Genomic DNA, 21232 nt, shown 5'->3' on the forward strand with positions numbered 1-21232 from the left:
ATAATTAAATATATGTATATTGTCTCTCATTATACAAAGTAAGCCCCATAAGGATTATAGATAGAGAGTTGAAAAGTACCTTAGAGGATATCTAGATCAATCTCTACACTTTACAAATGAGAAAACTGAGACCCAGAGTAGTAAAGTGATTTGCTCATCTTTCATATGTAATGTGAGTGACATACCTGAGATTCAAAGTCATATCCCATAAATCCAGGTGAAATGAGAAAATTGAGTCCTCTATCAGTTTTGTGTTTGCATCCCTGGATGTATTTGCAACCTGGAACAATAACTAATACATAATAGGAACCTAAGAACCATTCAATTCAAGAAGGATTTAAGAAGCAGAAAATATATGTAATTCATTTAAACTGTCTGCCCCAGTTTCCTCCTGTATAAAGTAGAGCTAACAGTAGTCTCTACATCTCAAAAGGGTTTTGAGAAACAAATAAGTATAAAGTGTTTACAGTGATGCCTCATGCTAAGTGCTATATAATTGTTGGGTATTATTATTAGCTACAATGCATTGAGTTCAATGCTGTGGATGTAAAGAAATAAGCTCCTGCCTTCAGGGACCTTGCATCCTCCTGGATCCATTGGCTCCTGATGGGCAGAACTAATGTCTCCCAATGCTTTGTATCCCCTGTACAATGTTGAGCATATGGTAGGTGTTTCAGAAATCCATGTTAACTAATTGAATGGGCAGAAGAGGGAAAGGATTTTTAGGGACAGCCCCAGAGCCCATCCCTTCCCAGGTTCATAATTAATATCTCCTCATACTATCTGTTCAATGTGTCATTTAATGAAGATAATTTATAATTAGTCACCCTCAACTACTTTTTCCCTAAAAAGATAATCCATAGCTTCCTTTGTTTCACCCATTTCCATAGTTTGTCAAAGCTTTCCTGCTTAAACTTGGGATTTCACAACCAGGAAAAATTTAACATGATATCAAAGACAAAAATTCTATTGTATACTCTATTTAGATAATTGATTAAAAAGCTAAATAAAAGCTTTCACAAAAGACAACTGGGAGACTTCATCCAGATGTGTTCTTCATTATTTCATGTTTCTAAGCCACAAGCTATTCCCAAGAGATTTATGAGCTTTGAGGCAAACCACAATGTGCAGGTTTTGCCTATTACCCAATACTAGTTATATTCACGTGAAACAAGATAATATTTTGAAGGAGATAAAGAGTCACAAAGGGGTAGGCTAAGGAACTCTATAAAAGTGAGAAACATTGTTATTTATTTTTCCCCCTTACCAGTAGTCAGTTTACATCCTTCAATAATTCCTTGTTGTCTGGATGATTTAAAATAAGTTTGGATGAGTGCCTCTATTCCTTTTTTGTGACCTAAAAACCTGGTGAGGGATAACTATCCCAATGTAATATACCTTAATATGTCATTGAAAACTAGTTCTCTATCCAAGTCAGAACAAATCTGAAAATGATTCAAAATTTTTTTTATTTTATTCTTTGCTTATGCTAAAGCTTTTTCTTGTCTCTCCCCATACCCAACCATCAACTGAGCATACATCCCCAAAGATTCGTCTAGCACTTTTGCCCAAGGGTTATCTCTACATGATTCTTAGGATTATATATTTAGAATTGGATGGGATATTAGCACAGTGAATAGAGCACTATCTAGGGAGTCAAGAAAACCTGAGTTCAAATCTGTCCTCAAATACTTTCTAGCTATGTGAACCTAAGCATACCATCAATTTTCATTTCCATGTCTATAAAATGAAAATCATAATAGTACTTAACACTCAGGGTTATTGTGTGGATCAAACAAGATAATATTTGTTAAAAAAAAAAACTTTATAAAACTTAAATAGCAATATAAATACTGGCTGTTATTATTTTGAGTCCAAACTACTCACTTTATAGATGAGGAAATAAACACAGGACAGTGCTTTTCCAAGCTCTCACAAGCAGCAAGTAGTAGAGTCATTCCTCATACCTATGACCTACAATTCTAAATCTAGGATTCATGCTGCATCATGCTGACTTTTCTAATATATCCATCTACTGCTAGGTTCAGCATATCCCCTGAGGAAGAGCTACTAGGAACTATATTCTTTATATGCAAGGAATCTACTACTTCCTGATACTGTCTCATAACCAGCCTCCTCCAGGGAGAAGACCTCAGAACATATGGCAGTGCCTTATACCTTCCAGCTTTTGTTAGGCTTAGTGTTATCCTCTATGGCAAGGCTGCATGGGACCAAGCCAGACATCTTCCATCTGCCCCAAAGCAATCACCTCCATAAGCACAAAGCTGATGCCAGTCCAGCTTCTCAAGTGGGATGTGAAGAACCCCCAGTGCAAAGAAGAGTTACCCTCTTTTCACCACCCTGCTTCTTGTCTTATGCTACACCTTTGAGGCAGAGGAATGGCACCTTCCACTCAATAATGAATATCCTCTCACCTAATCTGACTCTGAACTCCTGTGGAACATCACCCAAACCCCACTCTACATCCCCTACCAATTGATTCCTTATTCATAACCACCTTAACATTTCCCAGCCTAGAATTAGGAGGAACAGAATTCAAATGTAGTGTCAGGCACTTACAAGCTATGTGATCCTGGGCAAATCACTTAACCCTGTTTGCCTTGGTTTCCTCATCTCTAAAATGAAGTAGAGAAAGTAATGGCAAACTACTCCAATATATTTGCCAAAACAAAACAAAACAAGTACAGTCACAGAGAATCAGATGTGACTCCACAACTTTGCTTTTTTACAATAATAATTTTTATATAAGGTTTTTAAGTTTTATAGTTTTATTCACATATTTTCACATGAGATCCTCTTCATAATCCTGTGAGGTGTATTATTATCACTATTTTACAAATGAGTTCAGTGACCCCTATGAAGGGTTTCAGATGTTAGATCAGGAGACATTCCAGATATAAATGAATAGAATAGATAAATAAGAAATTATTGGAGCGTTTGGAAATCAGATCATAAAAGTTATCAAAATTTACAAATAGACATTTGAAAATAGACTTGGAGGGGAGGGAAGAGAAGGAAAAAATACATTTCTTCCCTTTTTTTCAGGAGAAGAGGAAATTGTAAAGGGATAGTCATGCACTGTCAGTCTCAGCTGAAGTGCTAATAACTTTTTCTAAACAGGTTTTTTTTCTCCTCTCTTTTTCTTTTTTAACAATTGTCATAAGGACTGGCTTTCTAAAAAAAAGAGGACTAATGAAAATATTTTGTTAGTAAAGGAGATATATAAACAAAGCATTAAAAGTATAAAATGAAGAAATTTACTAATACAAAGAGATTGAGACAAAAATAAAAACAGAACCAGAAGAAATAGGAGAAACAAGGGGAAAAAAATAAGATGGTGAGACAGTACAATGACCTATAGATACAGACAAGAAAAAACTGGAATAGAGACAGAGAAACACAGAAATATTAAGACTAAGTGGTGTATATAGACAAGAGAGAGAAAGACACAGAGAGAAGAATCAAAAATGGAGTAATAAAGGACAAAGACATAAATAGAAAGAAAGAGGAATTGTGAATGAAAGTAACTATGAACATGAATGTGAAAAAAAATTTCTATTAGGGCTTATAGCTGTTAGATAAATGAAGTATGTGAGAAGGAAAGTTAAATAGATGATAGATAAAGAAACAAAGGGGAAGAAAGAGAGAGAGAGAGAGAGAGAGAGAGAGAGAGAGAGAGAAAGAGAGAGAAAGAGAGAGAAAGAGAGAGAGAGAGAGAGAGAGAGAGAGAGAGAGAGAGAGAGAGAGAGAGAGAGAGAGAGTTCTTTTTAAAAGATACTTATGCTTTCAATGATCTAGGGAATTCAGTGAGTAAACTTCCTCTACACAGGTAGGTTAACCCCCACCTCTGCATCTGAGGGGCTTAGAGTTGCCTGTGGCTCTGAAAAATCAAGTAACTTGATTGGGGTCACCCAATCAGTTTGTGTGAGAGGTAGAACTTGAATCCAGAGCTTTCAACTCTGAGACCAACTTCCTATCCACTACACCACAACTGGAACTACATTTCAGAAATTTAAGATGAAGGCCAGAATAAAGAAAATATTATGAGACACATCATTTTTAAAACCAATCAGTGACCTACCGTTCTGTGCCAATTCCAGAAAGATATGTCAGCCTGATCAGAGGAGCTGTCACAAGCAGAATTCTTAGGCCTCTATCTCTGGGCACCATTAACTGACATACAAACAGCTGGGGTGTTAATATTTCCAGAAGGTGGAGTCTTGGCAAAGAAAACTGCGGGTATAACACATCAAGATATCTAACAGATATGATATCTCTAAAGATTGTCCTTCTGAGCCAGGAAGGTTCAGTAAACTAAGACTGGAGTTCCAATATTCATGTTACAGAGGCTGACCAAACAAGGAAATAGAAGATGGGAGAACAATGCATGCTTTCTGTTCATAATGTATTTTGTTCTCTCTTTGATGTGTCTAGATCTGGTTACCATGTACTTTATCCCTGCTCTGTGTGGCTAGGACAAGTAAAGTCTCACTTACTTCCCAGATGTTTTGGTTGTTTGTATAATATTTTACTGAGGCCATCAAGAGTTGGGCAAAGAGACATAGAAATACAATCCTTTCCAGGAATTCTATTGGGGATCTCCTTGAGGTACCCTGCAACCTTGTCTCAAGGACAGCAGATGGTTGCCTTTGGCCATATCTTCCTGGAGAGCTCTATAGCCTCACTTGACCCACCTCTTTTACTTCAGTAATCATCTCTTTAGTAAAAATTCATTATTTTCATTTGTCTATTTGGGATTAAAGTTCAGGTTATATAGGAGTTATATACTCCTTTTGTTTTGCAGATTTGGAAAGTTGGACTTCCTGACCCCACTTATCACATTGTGTGATAAATAAGTGAACAAATTACCTGAGTTCCAGCATAGCTGAATACCAGGCAGGGCATATAAAAGGTGATCTTCAAATATTGGCAGAATTGAATGTTCACACTTGATAAAGGATACTTTTTATAGGTGATTCAGAAAGAATTCAGAGAAAGAAAGACACACTCTTTCCCTCAGTGTTAGAATGCTACAGCTCAAAGGAATACACTGTTTCACTTACAATAGAAAAAAAAAAGTGCTTTGGAACAAAGTAGAAGAGAATTTGCTTCCATCAGTGATAAAGCCAGCATTGGGCTGTCAATGTTCTTAAATTACTGAACAAGACAGAACAAAAGAAGCCAAATCTTTAGAAATGAATATTTTACTTGCAGCTCAACAGAGCGGAGACAAAGTGGTGCCAGAGGCAGGAGGGGAAGTAGTAGATATGGAGTCAGGGAAATTAGGCTCAAAGGCCTTCCTGGAGAGCTATTTCTGTGTAGCCTTAAACAGGTGAGCTCATCTTGCCTGTCAGGCCCTCAACTTTTTTTTTCTTTGAAGATTTTTATTTAAACTAGAAATTAGTTATCATATTTCCCCTCATATCTCACCTTCTCATGTTTTCACTTTTATTATTATTATCATAGCTTTTTATTGACAAAACATATGCATGAGTAATTTTTCAACATCGACCCTTGCAAACACTTCTGTTCCAACTTTTCCACTCCATCCCTCCAGTCCCTCCCCTAGATGGCAGGTAGTTCCATACATGTTAAACATGTTAAAGTATATGTTAAATACAATATATGTATACATATTTATACAGTTATCTTGTTGCACAAGAAAAAACAGATTTAGAAAGAAGGCAAAAATAACCTGGGAAGAAAAACAAAAATGCAAGCAAAGAACAACAAAAAGAGTGCAAATGCTATGTTGTGGTCCACACTCATTTCCCAATGTTCTCTTCAGCTGGTTCTGTTCATCAGTGATCAATTGGAACTGATTTGGATTCCCTCATTGCCGAAGATATCCATTTCCATCAGAATTGATTCTCATATAGCATTGTTGATGGAGTATATAATGAGCTCCTGGCTCTGCTCATTTCACTTAGCATCAGTTAATGTAAGTCTCTTCAAGCCTCTCTCTATTCATCTGCTGGTCATTTCTTACAGAACAATAATATTCCATAACATTCCTATACCATAATTTATTCAGCCATTCTCCAATTGATGGGCATCCATTCAATTTCCAGTTTGTAGCTACTACGAAAAGAACTGCCACAAATATTTTTGCACATAAGAGTCCCTTTCCCTTCTTTAATATCTCTTTAGGATATAAGCCCAGTAGAAACACTGCTGTATCGAAGTATGCACAGTTTGATAACTTTTTGAGCATAATTCCAAATTGCTCTCCAGAATGGTTGGATCTGTTCACTTTTCCACCAACAATGTATCAATGTTCCAGTTTTCCCACATCCCCTCCAACATTCAGTATATATAACTTTTTCCTGTCATCCTAGCCAATCTGACAAGTGTGTAGTGGTTATCTCAGAGTTCTTTTAATTTGCATTTCTCTGATCAATAATGATTTGGAACACCTTTTCATATAAATAAAAATAGTTTCAATTTCATTATATGAAAATTGTCTGTTCATATCCTTTGACCATTTATCAATGGGAGAATGGACCCTCAACTTTTATCTTTCTAAAATGTATGAGACTATTTACTCATCAAAAGGCAATAGGACTCAAAACCAAATTTTTATTTATAATAATTTATTATTGAGTTAATATAGTTGTCTATAAAAAATGCATGATGAGGATTTAACTAACAAAATAATGTGAGCCAAAGTTGATCCCATATCTGTATACTTAACAACTTTGTACATACAAACTCATAAAACCTTTGAAGAAATAATGACTTTTAAAGACTCTAAATTCATTCAGATGTAAGATCATAGTCATTCTCTTCTTCTTTTTCTTTTTTTTTTTACTTTTTTCCCCTTTATGTCCAGTTTCCTTCCTTTATTGTCACTGCCATTCTTCCTTTCTATTTTAGTTTAGAATTTTAAGTTTTTATTATTATGGGTATACATATTATTGTTTTTGTTGTTAGTGTTATTATACCATGGCTGGGAATATAAAAATAAGTAGAAAATAAATGCCTATCTTCTAGGAACTCATATTCTATAGAAAGAGATAACTATCTACATCTATATAGTAGAAAACATATCCATATTATGGCATATCATCTCAGAGAAAGGCCTGAACAAAGACTTTGGAGGTGAGGGGAAGAAGGGCAAATTGGGAAAGATATCTTACAGAAAGTAGGATTTGAAATCTGTCTTCATAATGCAACACTTGAATTTCTTATCATTTCGGGTTCTTTTACTGCTTCTGGAAGTTCTACAGGATACATAGGAACAGGCACTATCCTCATTGTAACTTTTAGAAGTGTCAGATCCCTGGCCAAACCTTATGGAAATAAGAAAAAAAGAACAGTTTAGAAATTTACTTCATAGTTACATAGACGAAGGAATGTTAGGTTGTATTCAAAATTGCATTTAAGAGGTTTTAGCTCTACACATAATTTTCATTAATTCAATTTTCTTATAAATAATCTTTCAATAAATGAGATGACATGTTATCCTAGATAGAACCTAGAAATTGGAAACTAGGTTCCAATCCCAGCATGCCTGTTGTTTAGCCATGTGACCTTATTTTAAATCATCATGTTTCTTTGATCCTTAATTTAATTATCTATACAATGGAAATTATTGTACTTTAACATACCATACCATCTTGCTTTGGGAATCACATCAGAATATGAACTGAACTTGTGATTTCATTAGTATGGCCCAAGAATTATTATGTCTCTCTGCTACTCAGTAATTTTTTGGTTCCCTATTACTTCTCACATCAAATACATTCTTTTCTTTGACATTTAAATCCACTCACAACCTCCCCCAAAGTGTCTTTTCAATCTAATTACACAGTTTTTTCCTCCATTCACTCTGCAAGCCAGTAAAACTAGATTTTCTTTATTTCATAGGACTATTTATCATCTCTGTATCTTTGAACTAATTATCTCCATGGCTGAAATGGACTCCTCCTTCTTAGAATTCTTTTCTCTTAGAGTTGGAATTCTTAGAAACCCTAACTTCCACCAGGAGTTAGCTTATATGATGTCTTCTTCATGAAGCCTATCCTAATCCTTTAAACTTTTAGTTTCATCCACAACTCCCATTATTATGGATCAAGTTTTAAAATTTTCTATATATTTGTATATAGACATGATGCCATTCCCAAAAGAATATAAGATCATCAAAGTCGATACTATTTCACAATTGACTTTGTATTCCCAGTTCCTGGAAAGAAATATTTTTAAAATATTTGGTGACTGATGTTTAAAACATTATATCTGGTGCTAGAAACATATGGATTAAAAGACTCAGTCCTCATAGTCAAGGAAATTACAACCTGTTCATGTAGATAAGATGAACACAAAAGATGAAATACAAAATTTTATATGGTATTGTGCTTAAAATAAGTAAAGCACTATGATAATTCAGAGTAAAGGAAGAAATCACTTATTTATCAGCTGAAGATGGTCAGGGAAGGATGTTTTCTTGGAAAAGATGATTTTTAATCTGAATCTTTAAGGATAAGTAGGATTTTTATGTGTGGACATTGGGAAAGAACATTTCAGGCTTAGGGGGTCAAAGTGAGCAAAAGACACAGAGGCACCAAAGGAAACAGATATGAAGAGTTATAGAAGTCAGAAATTTATAGTCTGGCATAATAGAAATAATGTTAGTTCAGAGCCAGTGAACTTGGGGTTCCAATCCTACTTCTGATACTTAAAACTATGTGATATAAAGGACTTAAAAAGAACAGCCTGAGCAGATCATGAATTTACAGTGAGGAATGATAACAGTTTGACAGCCTGAATGTTCCATTGGTGGTCACAGATGGTAAAAAATCTAAACGTAAAGGTTTCCCAGCAGATAGGATTGCTCCTTTGAGGAATGTTTAATAAAAGCACATGAGTAAGCAATTGATGGAATTGCAATAGGACCTAGTATTGGGTATCCTCATCACTGATATCATGGATATCTTCTAGGAGTCAGCACAGTGCAGTGACAAGAATGCTGAAATTAGAGGGATTCTAGTCATGAGTTTGCTACTTATTTCTTGTTTTTCTTGCCCATGAGACTGGGCAAGCCACTTAAGCATCCTACAATTTTCTTATCTATAAAGTGAGGAGATTAGACTAATAATAATATAAGCTTTCATTTACACAGTGATCTAAGATTTGTAAAATGTCTTATAAATGTTATCTCAGTTGATTCTCACAAAAACCCCAGGGTTGTTGGTACTATTATTATTAGGTTCTATTATTATTCCCTGTTTACACATAAGGAAGCGAAGACAAACCATTTCCCCAAAGTCACACAGTTAATAAATATCTGATGTCAGAGATCTTCAAAGAGAAGCAAGATAATCATTTGAACTTTATATTTTCAATGAGCTTCTTTTGGGGTTGGAGAATGCTCAAAGAGCTTCCAGGGCTGTTCCAGCCTTGACATTTTGTTTTTAGGATTTCAGATACAACTTCAGTTCTCTGAGGATCATTGATTTTGTTCATCCCCTTCGAAGATGATGGAGAGAATAATCCCATATGATCTGTGGATAGTTATCAAGAATTTCCGGGGCTAAAAGCTTCTTCATCTGTTAGCCAGTTTGGTCCATGAAACTCTCTATATTTAGGTTATCCAAAACCTAAATGTAGGTTTTAGTTCCAAGATCAGGGCAACAGTCAGAAAAGTAGAGATTTGAAGGAAAAATCAATTGCTTTACAATATTGCCCAGGGCCCTATCCTGAGAGCTCTCAGATTTGATTCTAAGCTACATTGTTCTAAAGGGAGACACAAAGAGTCTGACTGGACTCACAACAGGTAGAATGGAGTGCTTGTACTCTACTAGAATAAACTTCAAAAAATAAAAGCCAATAATTCCATGTGGTGACAGTTTTTGGAACTTTTCAGAAATATGAATAAAAAAGTATTGATGATTTGACAGTACAAATAAATTAATATTATCTGTTGAGACAATATTTGAGGGAGTGTGGGATTCATATAGTCAAATATAAATATGTTTCTTGAATTCAGAGACTGTTTCCCCATGGCTCCTAACATGGGGCCTGGTACATAAAAAGCAGTTAAAAAGCCCATATTGAGACTATCACTTAAAAAATACTTGTTGAATGAATGAAAATTTTATCTTTGATATTGTCATTGATTCATATGTGGTAGGATTTAAGGACCATCAGGAAGTGTTTTCCTGCCTCTCTCATACTCATTCCCTCAGGAAAAGGGGTTGGGGAGATGGAATTTATTCCTGAAGGCACATTTTTTTTCTGTTAAACATTATCCTCATTCATTATTCTTCTTTTAATACAGAATGTGTATTAACTAGTAACTTTCTCAATGAAGGCTTCTATCAGCTCAATGACTGCTGGATATCCTATTGTCCCACTACCCTTCCCCCTTTCTTCTCCCAACAAGAGCTATCCTTCTTTTTGTAGAAAAGAGTATGCAAGAGAGCTCTGATGTCTTAGTGAAAATGAATTTATCTGTCCATTGGTCAAGCCAGTTTAGATAAAGCAAACAGAATTATAATATTGAAAGAACCACTGTAATTTGGAGAAGACCCAAATTTGAACCTGAGTTCTGCTATTTGCTTTCTCAGGAAAGGAAACAGCAGTGATACGGTGGTAAGAAATGTGATATATATCAATCATCACAATAGCTCCCTAGTGGACTCTAAATCCTATAAACTTGTAAATTCTAACTTGTCTTACAATTTTGCCTGGAGTCAAATCTACTGATCCTAACTATAAGATGCATTTATATGCCACATGATAGTTTTTGATGTACTAGCACTTTTCCCATATTATCATTAAAAAACTAAGGCTCATGGTGTTTAAATGAGTTGCTAAGTGGAATAGCCAATAAATGCCACAGAAGAAATATGTCCTCAGATGTCCCAACTGCAAGCCAATACTTTGATTTATACCAGTAACCTCTTATAATATATCCCTCATAGATGCTCTCCATTAACTCTGATCCTACTTAGGACAGGTTTCTAACTCCTCTTAAACATAGCTCACATTTCTCTAGCTCTTTGTTGTTTTGAGCTTTACAATAGTCTTGGTAATTAATCAGTACAATAAAATATTGGAACCCAGAGAAGTTCATTGGCTCATCTAAGGTCACCCAGACAGTTGGTGCCACTCAGTCACTTATAAAGCTTCTAAGTGGTGGGGCTCTGATTCAAAACCTGGTCCTCTGACTCCATGGCCAATGATTTATCCACTCCATCAGAGGTAAATCAAATTACCCAAAGTACATGCGACTGGTCATATAATTATGAATGCATTGAACCAATGAGTATTAAGATGTCTAAAGGAGAGACAGACACCAAAGGTGAAGGGATAAAAAACAAATCCTCAGATCCAATCAATAGCAATAAAAAGTGACTGAAAGAATATCAACAACTCTTAGTTTTTATCCCTAATTTCCTATGCACATGCATTTTTACATGTGTGAAGAGATCCTAAACAAAGTATTAGAAGGAAACAACTAGACTTTCACAAGCAATATTCCTTAGTATACCACATCTTTACCATCACACATTTGACTGAAAGACATATCCTAATGCATTTAAATACCTGTTTATTTTTAAAAGAATTTGAGTCTCTAGAAGAAAATTCCGCTTTAATGACTTTCCAATAAGATTTTTATCAAATATACCTTGGGAATAGACAATATTCCTTGAAATATACAACAATAAATGTTTTCAATGTAAACTTTTTTGGATAAAATATAAGCTTCTTAAGACAGGGTAGTTTTGGCTGTATTTTTGTACATCCAAAACTGCACAATGCCTGGATGGGAAGAACTTGTAAATGCTTTTTGATGATTCATTATATGACCTTCTGATCATTTATGACAAAAAGCAAGGAGACATATACTTGCTAAAAGTCTTTAAGGCTTCATGAAGAAATCCAGTATAGAGTCTAAGAGCAATAGAGTTCTCCTTCTAGATGGTGAAGTCCTCCAACTATGCTTGTTTATGGATTATTCTATGCTAATTGAATCAAGAATCAAAAAAAGTAACCATCCATCTCTCTGATATTAACTTCACTGAGGCTCCTTCACAAAATAGTATTATCAATTGTTCCTCTAATCTAGAAAGGCTGATGTTCTTGGATAAGAGTAGGAACAAAGTATTCTGGTTGTAATCTTAAATACGATTCATGTTTCATCAATCCAATAATCATTTTTGATAAAAATTACTTGGCACATGTGCTCACAGTGCTTATGTTCTTGGAATAGAGCCTATAAGCATTTGTCCTCAAAAGAAAGGCAAGGATGAAGAAAGAAATTGAATGAATGTTAGACTAGATTGTTGTTAAAGTTTTACTATCATAGATATAGGTTTTAGTTCTAAGATCAGGACAACAGTCAGAAAAGTAGAGATTTGAAGGAAAAATCAATTGCTTTACAATATTGCCCAGGGCCCTATCCTGAGAGATCTCAGATTTGATTCTAAGTTCAGCTGAGGAAGGAGATAGCAAAGCACTCCAATACCTCTGTCAAGAAAATTTCAAATGGGGTCATGAAGAGTCAGACACAACTGAAAGGACTGAATACTACCAAGATGCTGAGAAAGGATGCTAAGAATCAAAGTAGCTCATAGGGTCTTCAAATGAGAAAGGCTTAAGTACAAACCCTGCCTCCAGTATTCACAATAATAAGTAGTTTTTATAGAATGCCTGAAAGTTTGAAAAATGCTTTATAAGTATTAACTAATTTGAACCCCACAATAATAATCTTGGGAAATGGGTATACTCATTTTCTCCATTTTATAATTTAAGAAACTGAAGAGGAAAGAGTCTAAGTTACCCATCCAGGGTCACACAAGTAAGAAGAACATGATTTTATTTTAATTCAGATTTTAACTCAGATCTTCTTGACTCCTAGTCCAGCTCTCTATCAACTGTGCCACCTAAATGTCTTTTCTAAAACTGTGTTTCAACAGACAAATCACTCATTCTTTCTCAGATTGTTGCCACACTTTTAAAAATAAACATTAATAATACATCTATAAAACAATATCTTTGTGAGTACTCAAATGAGATAACTGTAAAATTATTTGGAACCCTTAAAAAGCTTCATAAATTTTCTTCATGCTAAGGTCTTTCTACTGAAAAAAGAAATATGGCAGCCAAGGTCACCATTAGTTTGTGCTGTCACTTAAATTTCAGTGGAATTCAGCAATTGCAACTCTATACTTAAAGAGCTGCCTATAAAAGTGAGAGTTTAAAAAATTACGATAGGGTCAGTCAGTCAATTAAATATTAATTAATCATCTACTTGGTGCCAGGTGCTGTTTAGCTGCCTTCAAGAAGTTTACAATCTAATGGGAGATAAACAAATATATACAAATAAGTTACATAGGGGACAAAAAGGAAACACTGGAATGAAGGCATTAGAATTAAGAGGAACTGGGGAAAGACTTCTTATGGAAGATGAGATTTTAGTTGGGATTTCAAGGAATCCAGGAGGCAGAGATGAAAAGGGAGAATTCTAGGTTTGAAGGATGACAGAGAAATTTAACAGAGCAGACAGATGGAGTAGTTTGTATATGGAGAGAGGACTACATGAGCTGTGATAAACTTTGAAACCCAACAGAGACTTTTATATTTTATCCAAGAAATTAAAGGAGACACTGGAGTCTGTTAATAGGGCATTATTGAAATTTGGTAAATTACAAAATTTTGATGGCTGAATGAAGGATGGAGTGGAATGGAGAGACATTTGATGAAAACTAAGTTACAAAAAGAGCTACTACAAAATTGCAGGCAGGAGGTGAAAAGGGCCTGTACCAGGGCACTGGTATTAAAAAAGGAAAGAAAGTATTTGAGAGTTAATTTAAAATCAAAATTAACATGTCATGAAAACTGACTACATATGGGGAATAAAAGATAATGAGAACTAAAGGATGCCATCTAAGTTTGAAGCCTAAGGGACTAGGAGGATGATGGTACCTTGTACAAGTGAACAGGGAAGTTTAGATGAGGAAGGTGTTAGGGAGAAGATAGAGTTCAGTCTGGGATTTAAATTTAAGATGTCTCCCTGGATACCAAGCTCAAGATGTCTGAAAAGTATTTACAAAGTAAAAACTAGAGGTCAAGGAGAGGATAGGGAAGAATTGATAGATTTGAGAATCATCAGTACAGAAATAATAATTAAATCCTTCAGAGCTGATGAAGTAGTATAGAGGGAGAAGAAAAAAGAGCCCAGGACAAAGTCCTGTGGAATATCTATGGATAAATGGATGAGAATCCAGCAGAAGAGACTAAGGAGAGATTTGATAGAAGGAGATAGAAGGAGAACCATAGGTAGAAGAGAAAATGGTATTTGAAAGTCTAGAAAGGAAAGCCAAAATGGCGAAGTAGAGAAAGTAACCCACCAAACTCTATTAATATTCCCTTCAAAATAACTTTAAAATAATGCCTCAAATAAAATTATGGAATGGCAGAGCTAATAAGAGGCAAGATGAGGCATTCTTCCAGCCCAAGACAACTTAGAAGGTTGGAACAAAAGGTGGAATTATAAAATTTGGAAAAGAAATAAGAACAAAGGAAGAAAAATATGAAAGCAATAACAGCTTGATAAAAAGACACCAAAAAATGCTGAAGAAAATAACACATTTTTTAAAAAAAAGAAATTGACCTACTAGTAAAAAAAAAAAAAAAAAAAAAAAGGTAAAAATTCACTGAATAAAGAAATTCCTTAAAAAGCAGAATTGGCCAAATAGAAAAGGAAGTATAAAACCTCAATGAGGAAAATAATTCCTTAATAATTAGAATTTAGTAAGCTGAAATTAATGCCTCCATGATACGTCAAAAAAAAAACAATAAAACAAAGTTAAAAGAATGAAAATTTTTTAAAAATGTGAAATATTTCATTGGAAAAACTGACCTGGAAAACAGATTGAAAAGAGATAATTTAAGAATTATTAGATTACCAGAAAGTTATAATTTTTAAAAAAGGCTTAGTTCTTATACTTCAAGAAAATATCAAGAATGGAAGTGGATATCTTCAACATAAAGAAGATCCAACTCACTTCCAGCTGATCAATGATGGACAGAAACAACTACACCCAGAGAAGGAACACTGGGAATTGAATGTAAAATATTAGCACTACTGTCTATCTACCCAGGTTACTTATACCTTCAGAATCCAATACTTAACGTGCAACAAGAAAATTGGATTTACACACATATATTATATCTAGGTTATACTGTAACACATGTAAAATGTATGGGATTGTCTGTCATCTAGGGGAGGGAGTAGAGGAAGGGAGGGGAAAATCTAGAAAAATGAATACAAGGGATAATGTTATAAAAAAATTACTCATGCATATATACTGTCAAAAAATATATAATTATAAAATTAATTTTTAAAAATATAAAAAATATATCAAGAAGACTGCCTTGATGTCTTGGATTCAAGGGACAAAAAAGAAATTGAAAGAATTCACCAAATCACCTCTTGAAAGAGGTCTCAAAATGAAAACTCCCAGGAATAATATAATCAAATTCCAGAGATCCTAAGCCAAGGAGAAAATATTACAAGTAACCAAAAAGAAATAATTCAAATATCATGGGGCCACAGAATTACACTATATTTAATGGCTTTCATCAAGGAGAGGGCTTGAATGTGATATGCTGGAAGGTAAAGGAATTAGGATTAGAATACTCTACCTAGGAAAACTGAGTCTAATTCTTCAAGGTGGAAAAATGGAAATTTAATGAAATAGAGGGCTTTCAAACATTTCTTATGAAAAGATAGGAAGTGAATAGAAAATCTGACATTCAAAACAAGATTTGAAGTATTGTTACATTTGAAAATTAAGGTAAACTTGAGACAATGGTCTGAGCATGATCAGTTTATTAATTAGGTGCCAGTAATCAAGAAATTGAGTCACTGGCCTCTCTCAATGCCCAAAGATCAGGAATTTGAACTGATAAAGTCTTTTAGACCTTGGTGTGTTTCCCATTTAATTGGCCTGACAGTGCTTCCTTTGGACCTGTCCTGAAAAAGTAAGATAATCCAAATGATAGGCATTTTAATGAGAAAGTAGTCTGAGTCACCCCAACTTTCCCCAATATTTCAGTAGCTGAGAGATGGGAGATGGGGGAAAAAAATCCTATCACTCAACTGATAGGATTAGTTAGTTCATAGGGGTGTAGTATTCAATAGTTTTGATTGAATCAACTTAAATTTAAGTTAAGTGATTGGTGGGTAAGATTGCAAAGGTAAAAAATACAAGAGTAGAGATTCAATTCACAAAATAATTAAATCACAGTGGAAGTAATTACAAGACAAAAAGCCTGACTTTTAGGCCAGTTTCTCAGGAATATAGACAGTAGAATAGAAGAGCATTAAAATCTGTGCCAGTTTGTTACTTGTGTTGTTGTTGAATCATTTCACTACTGAATCTTTGTGATGTTTTCTTGGCAAAGATAATGGAGTGACTTGCCATTTCCTTTTCTGGCTCATTTTACAGATGATGAACTGAAGCAAATGTTGGTTAAGTAACTTGAACAGGGTCAAATTCTTTATCCCATGGAGAGGGTCACAGTCAGTGGGGAAACTCTGGGTAAAGTATAAGCCCCTTCAGCCCACATGGAACCTACTAACAATGTCTGGTTTGGCTCCCCAACTCCCCTAAGGGCTCTCAGCCTTCCTGAGAAGTCAGGGAGTGGTGACCACCTGTGTTGTGATTGAAGCAGTTATACCAGGTGGCAAACTACATACAATAGCAAGTTGTTTATGGGGTCCCATGTGCTCAGTGTTGTTTTTGTTACATTATATAAAGGGGAAAGTCCTTGAAATAAATGGACTCCATTTTTCCACCATCCTTAGGAGTCCTGCCTCATCACTTCTCCACTAGGAAGGTATATTTTAATCCACGCCAGCGTGGGACTCTAAAAAGCAACAGTACATTTTGTCACCCCAACTTGGGGGCTCCAGAAAGCAGGACACAACAATCCCAAGCCCAATGTTCTTCCGCCTACCTACCCAAAGTCAATTTGGCTAATTCTTAAAAATAGAATTAAAATCAATTTTCAGATTTGTGATGAAAAGAGTAAACATAAAGCAACACCATAAGAAACTCAATAAAGTTAAAATGATACAGTCCCATATGGGAAGGTGATATATGTAGCTCCAAAAAGATGATTATTATTAGGGCAGTGAAAAGCACTTCCTGAAGACTGAAGGCATGAGTGTGAATCTTCTTTGTCTAGAATCTCACCAAAAAAAATGAAGGAATAAGAGAGAAGGATTCATTGGAAGGATGGGAAAGAAAAGGAAAGGATTCATGTAGGCAACAGCTGAAGTGAGTTTTGAAGTAGGCTGGAAATATTAACATAAGGAGGAAAGAGTCCCAGGCATGGAAGACAGGTTCTGCAATGAACATATGCAGGATATAGAATGTCCTGTGTGAGGAACAGTAGATAAGTCAGGGTTTCTTGACTGTCCATTACCTGAGGAAAATAAAATAGAATAGGTCTGGAAAAGAAGGATGAAAATAGAGGATACCAGAGGATTTTATATTTTATTTACTTGCAATAGAGAGTCAAAAGCAAAAGGTTGATGAGGACAAAAAGTGTCACCATTTTCATGATCATTAAATGGCTATTTGGAATGCTGAGGTCTCGTTCAATGATGTACTCTGAGTGTAAATCGAAATATGCTTTTTTCACTTTTCTTTTGCAGTAGGGCTAAAATGGACCTGTTTTGCATATTTTCACATGTAATATAGTATTTACATTCTCAGCAGGAGTGGGAGGGGGATTGAAGGAATGGAGAGAATTTGAAACTCAAAATTCAAAAAAAAAAATAATTTTTTTAGAAAACAACAAATGTTAGGAATTTTTTAAATGAAAAAGCTCTATGTGGAGAGAAAAAATGTGGAGAGTACCCCAAATTATATACCCATGCCTTCACTCCCTTTCCAACAAATGTCATTTCCACAATAAACACATAACAAATGGGAGGGGATTCTAAAAAGACTACAGATATCAGAGAGAGTATAGCTAAGATTCTGGATACCATGCAAAAGTCAGAGTGAAAGAGCCATACTGTCATGAGGGAAATCACTTAGCTCATCCAAAAGAAATTTACAGATCTCATCCAAGGGAAAGTTCCCCCAAGTCTCAAATATTTTAGTTCTCTTTCAGTTGATTCACACTGTATTCAACTCTTCATGGCCCTATTTGGGATTTTCTTATCAAAGATACTGAAGTAGCTTGCTGTTTTCTTCTCCAGATCATTCTATAGATGAGATATTGAAGCAAATAAGGTTCTGTCATCTTTTCAATTATAATCCTTCTCTGGGAGGAGATCTCTTTTCTGTAAAATCTTTTCCTCTGTGAGCAGGTTTCTTATGAAGCTTCTGGAGCCTCTAGCCAGACTCTCCTTCCAGACCACCATCTAAACTCAATCTCCTAGTCAGACTCACTCCAGGCTCAATGCTGCCTCTTTTATCCTCCCAGAGAATGGGCATGTGAGAACTCAGGGGCTTGTGGGAAAATTACTTCAACCAATGAGCTTGCTCCTTTAAAAGGTTGTGTAAAGTCCTTTAAATATGTAAACTCCTCCTCAGAAGTTCAAAGGTGTAAACTCCCCCTAAAGGCCAGAACTAAAGGTGTGAATTCTGAGCTACAGAATTGCCCAGACAACCTGAATTCTCACCTTGTAATCCTAACATCTCCTCCTTTCTTTTGATTTAGAACATAGGGTGGTCATGACCTTGAAACATAAATCCATCAATATAGGAGGTATTACACATAATTACATACATAGTTACATAACACATGCTAGAAGTGATGTAACAAATAACATGATCATAAATTGAGAATTTATAAATGTCCATAAGTCCATTGTTCATTAGTGACATCTTGTGTTAGAAAATCCAATAATTCCTGCTGGTTTTAAAGTTGTTTAACAGTCTTCTTATTAGCCATGCTCTTTCAGTGTCAGATGTTTCTTAGATTTTCTCCTTTGTTTTGAGGTCTTTCTCTTTTTCTGTCTCTCTCTGATGGACAAGGAAAATATGACTCATTGGCACCTATCTAATTCCTTCTCCATCTGAAGAAATACAAGCAAACCCTTTCCCCCAAACAGTTGACCAATCTGGTCCCTTCCATTCACCACTTTCTGGGTCTCTCCACATCACCTAGCGATTATCTAAGGACAGTGGAGCTGCTCTCACTGGACACTGCCCTTTTGGTGAGTTATAAAACCTGTCTGCCAGAGCCAGTTCATCTTTGTCAAAAATTTAAAAATGAATGGTATAGAGAACTAAATTTAGAAGTTCTCTAGGGTTACCTGTGGCTCCCCCTTTCTTTTGTTTTTGGAGGAGTGTCTTAATGTCTCTGTTTCTTCTCTCTACCATTGCCTGACCTTGCAGATTAAAAGGTATGCCAGTGGTGTGTAAAATCTTATACTGCGCACAAAAGTGTGCAAAATGTTTAGAATAACATGCAGGTCTATTATCTGTTTTTATTTCTTGTGGCACACCCATAATTGCAAAGGCTTGGATAAGGAATTCAGTGACCATCTCTTTTGACATTGGCATTGCAAAAGTGAATCCTGAAAAGGTATCTACTACCACGTGGATAAAAGACAGACAACCAAAAGATTTATAATGGGTCACATCCATTTGCCAGATTTCATTGGGTCTCAAACCACAAGGATTCTTCCCTGGAGGGAGTGTAGGAGCGTGGAAAGGAAGGCAAGCTGTACAGCTTTTTATTATACTCCTAGCTTCCTCTCTTATTATTCCAAATTGTAAACATAAAGCTCGAGCAGCTTGATGATATTTAGAATGAGATTCTTGTGCTTCCTGAAATAAAGGAGTACTGGCTAACATAGTTAAAAGGCTATTTGTCTTTGAATTTCCATCAAAAACAGGACCTGGAAGTCCACTATATGAGTGGACATGCAAGATATAAATTTTGCCTGGATGTTTTCTCACTTGCTCTTGAAGTTCCTTAAAGAGCTAATAAATATTAGAGGCTGTAAATTTTATTTGGGCTGTGGCAATTCTTTGTACCACACCTACTGAAAAGGCTGAATCAGTAATTATATTTACGTCTCCTGGGTAAAAAGTAAGAGCTAGCATGATAGCAAATAATTCATTCTACTGAGTGGACTGAAAAGGAGTCCTGACTACTCTCTTTATGGTTAAATCATGAGATTATACAGCACAAATATTTTCTTTGGAGGCATCTGTAAAGATCATTGGTCCTTTAAGAGGAACCTTAGAAACCTTTTCTTCAAAAATCCATCGCCAATTATGTAGTAGCTGGGCTATCTTTAATGGAGATCCATGTGCAAAATGTGGAGCTGTGGCCAATAAAATTTGTCATTCTGGGATGGTCTCACAGCATACATTAATTTGTGCTTTAGTATAGAATGTGTACATTTTTTCAGGACTTATCCCAGATAATTGTACTACTCTTTTAATACCCTTTAATAAAATTCTAGCCACAAGCACTGGGTAAGAAGTAAGGCTTTGTTCTGGTTATGCTGGGAGGTTCACCCACTCAATCACACTGTCTCTTTGATGAGGGACTATGGTAGGTCCCTCTTGTATAGCAAAAACTGATATTTCCAAGGATTTTTGACTCTTTCAACCACATTGTATAAAGCCAGTTCAACTCTCAAAGCCTCTTGTGCTTCTTTTGTAAGCTGGCATGGTGAATTTAAAGCACTGTCTCCCCTTAAAATGTCATATAGAGGTTGCAGTTGATTGGTAGTTAAGCCTAATACTGGACGCATCCATTGGATATCTCCTATTAATTTTTGGAAATCATTTAAGGTGTCCAACTTCTCTGTTCTTAAAGAAAGCTTTTGTACTGTGAGTGTCCTTGAAAAGGAGCATGTCTTTGAATTTTTTCTGTAGCTATATGCAGTTTGTAGTACTTTAGTGTTTCCATGGTCTTTTGTAGACATGCTTCTAACATTTGTTCCTCAGGTGCACATCCCAAAATATCATCCATAATATGTAACAATATTACTTTTGGAAATGTTTTTTCTTACTGGAGCAAGAGCAGCAGCAACATATATTTGGCACATAGTAGGGCTGTTTTTCATTCCCTGTGGCAAAACTGTCCATTCATATCTTTTATAAGGCTCAGCCAAATTAACACTAGGCACTGAAAAAGCAAATATTTTCATATCCTCCTTATCTAGAGGGATAGAATAGAAACAATCCTTAATGTCTATACACAAAGAGGCCATTCTCTT

General features: G+C 35.4%; 1 protein-coding gene and 1 long non-coding RNA gene across 19 annotated transcripts in view; both read right to left on the reverse strand.

The window, feature by feature from the left end:
* The window catches only part of LOC141555238 (uncharacterized), a 51182-nt gene extending 46272 nt beyond the window's left edge, over window positions 1–4910 (reverse strand). For 2 of the 18 annotated variants that reach the window (XR_012486113.1, XR_012486112.1), the window contains exon 1: window positions 4103–4910. Coding sequence is in view for 3 of the 18 variants with exons in the window: in XM_074287942.1 (XP_074144043.1) it covers window positions 4103–4191 (89 nt within the window). In the remaining 15 variants the exon portion in view is untranslated. Of the gene's footprint in view, window positions 1–185; window positions 293–4102 lie in introns of all 18 variants that reach the window. The other 16 variants (XR_012486109.1, XM_074287941.1, XR_012486122.1 and 13 more) reach the window with 15 other exon arrangements.
* Window positions 4911–5598: 688 nt separating this feature from the next.
* Window positions 5599–21232, reverse strand: part of LOC141555241 (uncharacterized) — a 71544-nt gene continuing 55910 nt past the window's right edge. The window contains exon 3 of the long non-coding RNA XR_012486127.1: window positions 5599–7313. This is a non-coding gene — a long non-coding RNA (uncharacterized LOC141555241). The remainder of the gene's footprint in view (window positions 7314–21232) is intronic.

This window comes from Sminthopsis crassicaudata, chromosome 2, assembly GCF_048593235.1.
Source record: "Sminthopsis crassicaudata isolate SCR6 chromosome 2, ASM4859323v1, whole genome shotgun sequence".
NCBI lineage: Eukaryota > Metazoa > Chordata > Mammalia > Dasyuromorphia > Dasyuridae > Sminthopsis > Sminthopsis crassicaudata.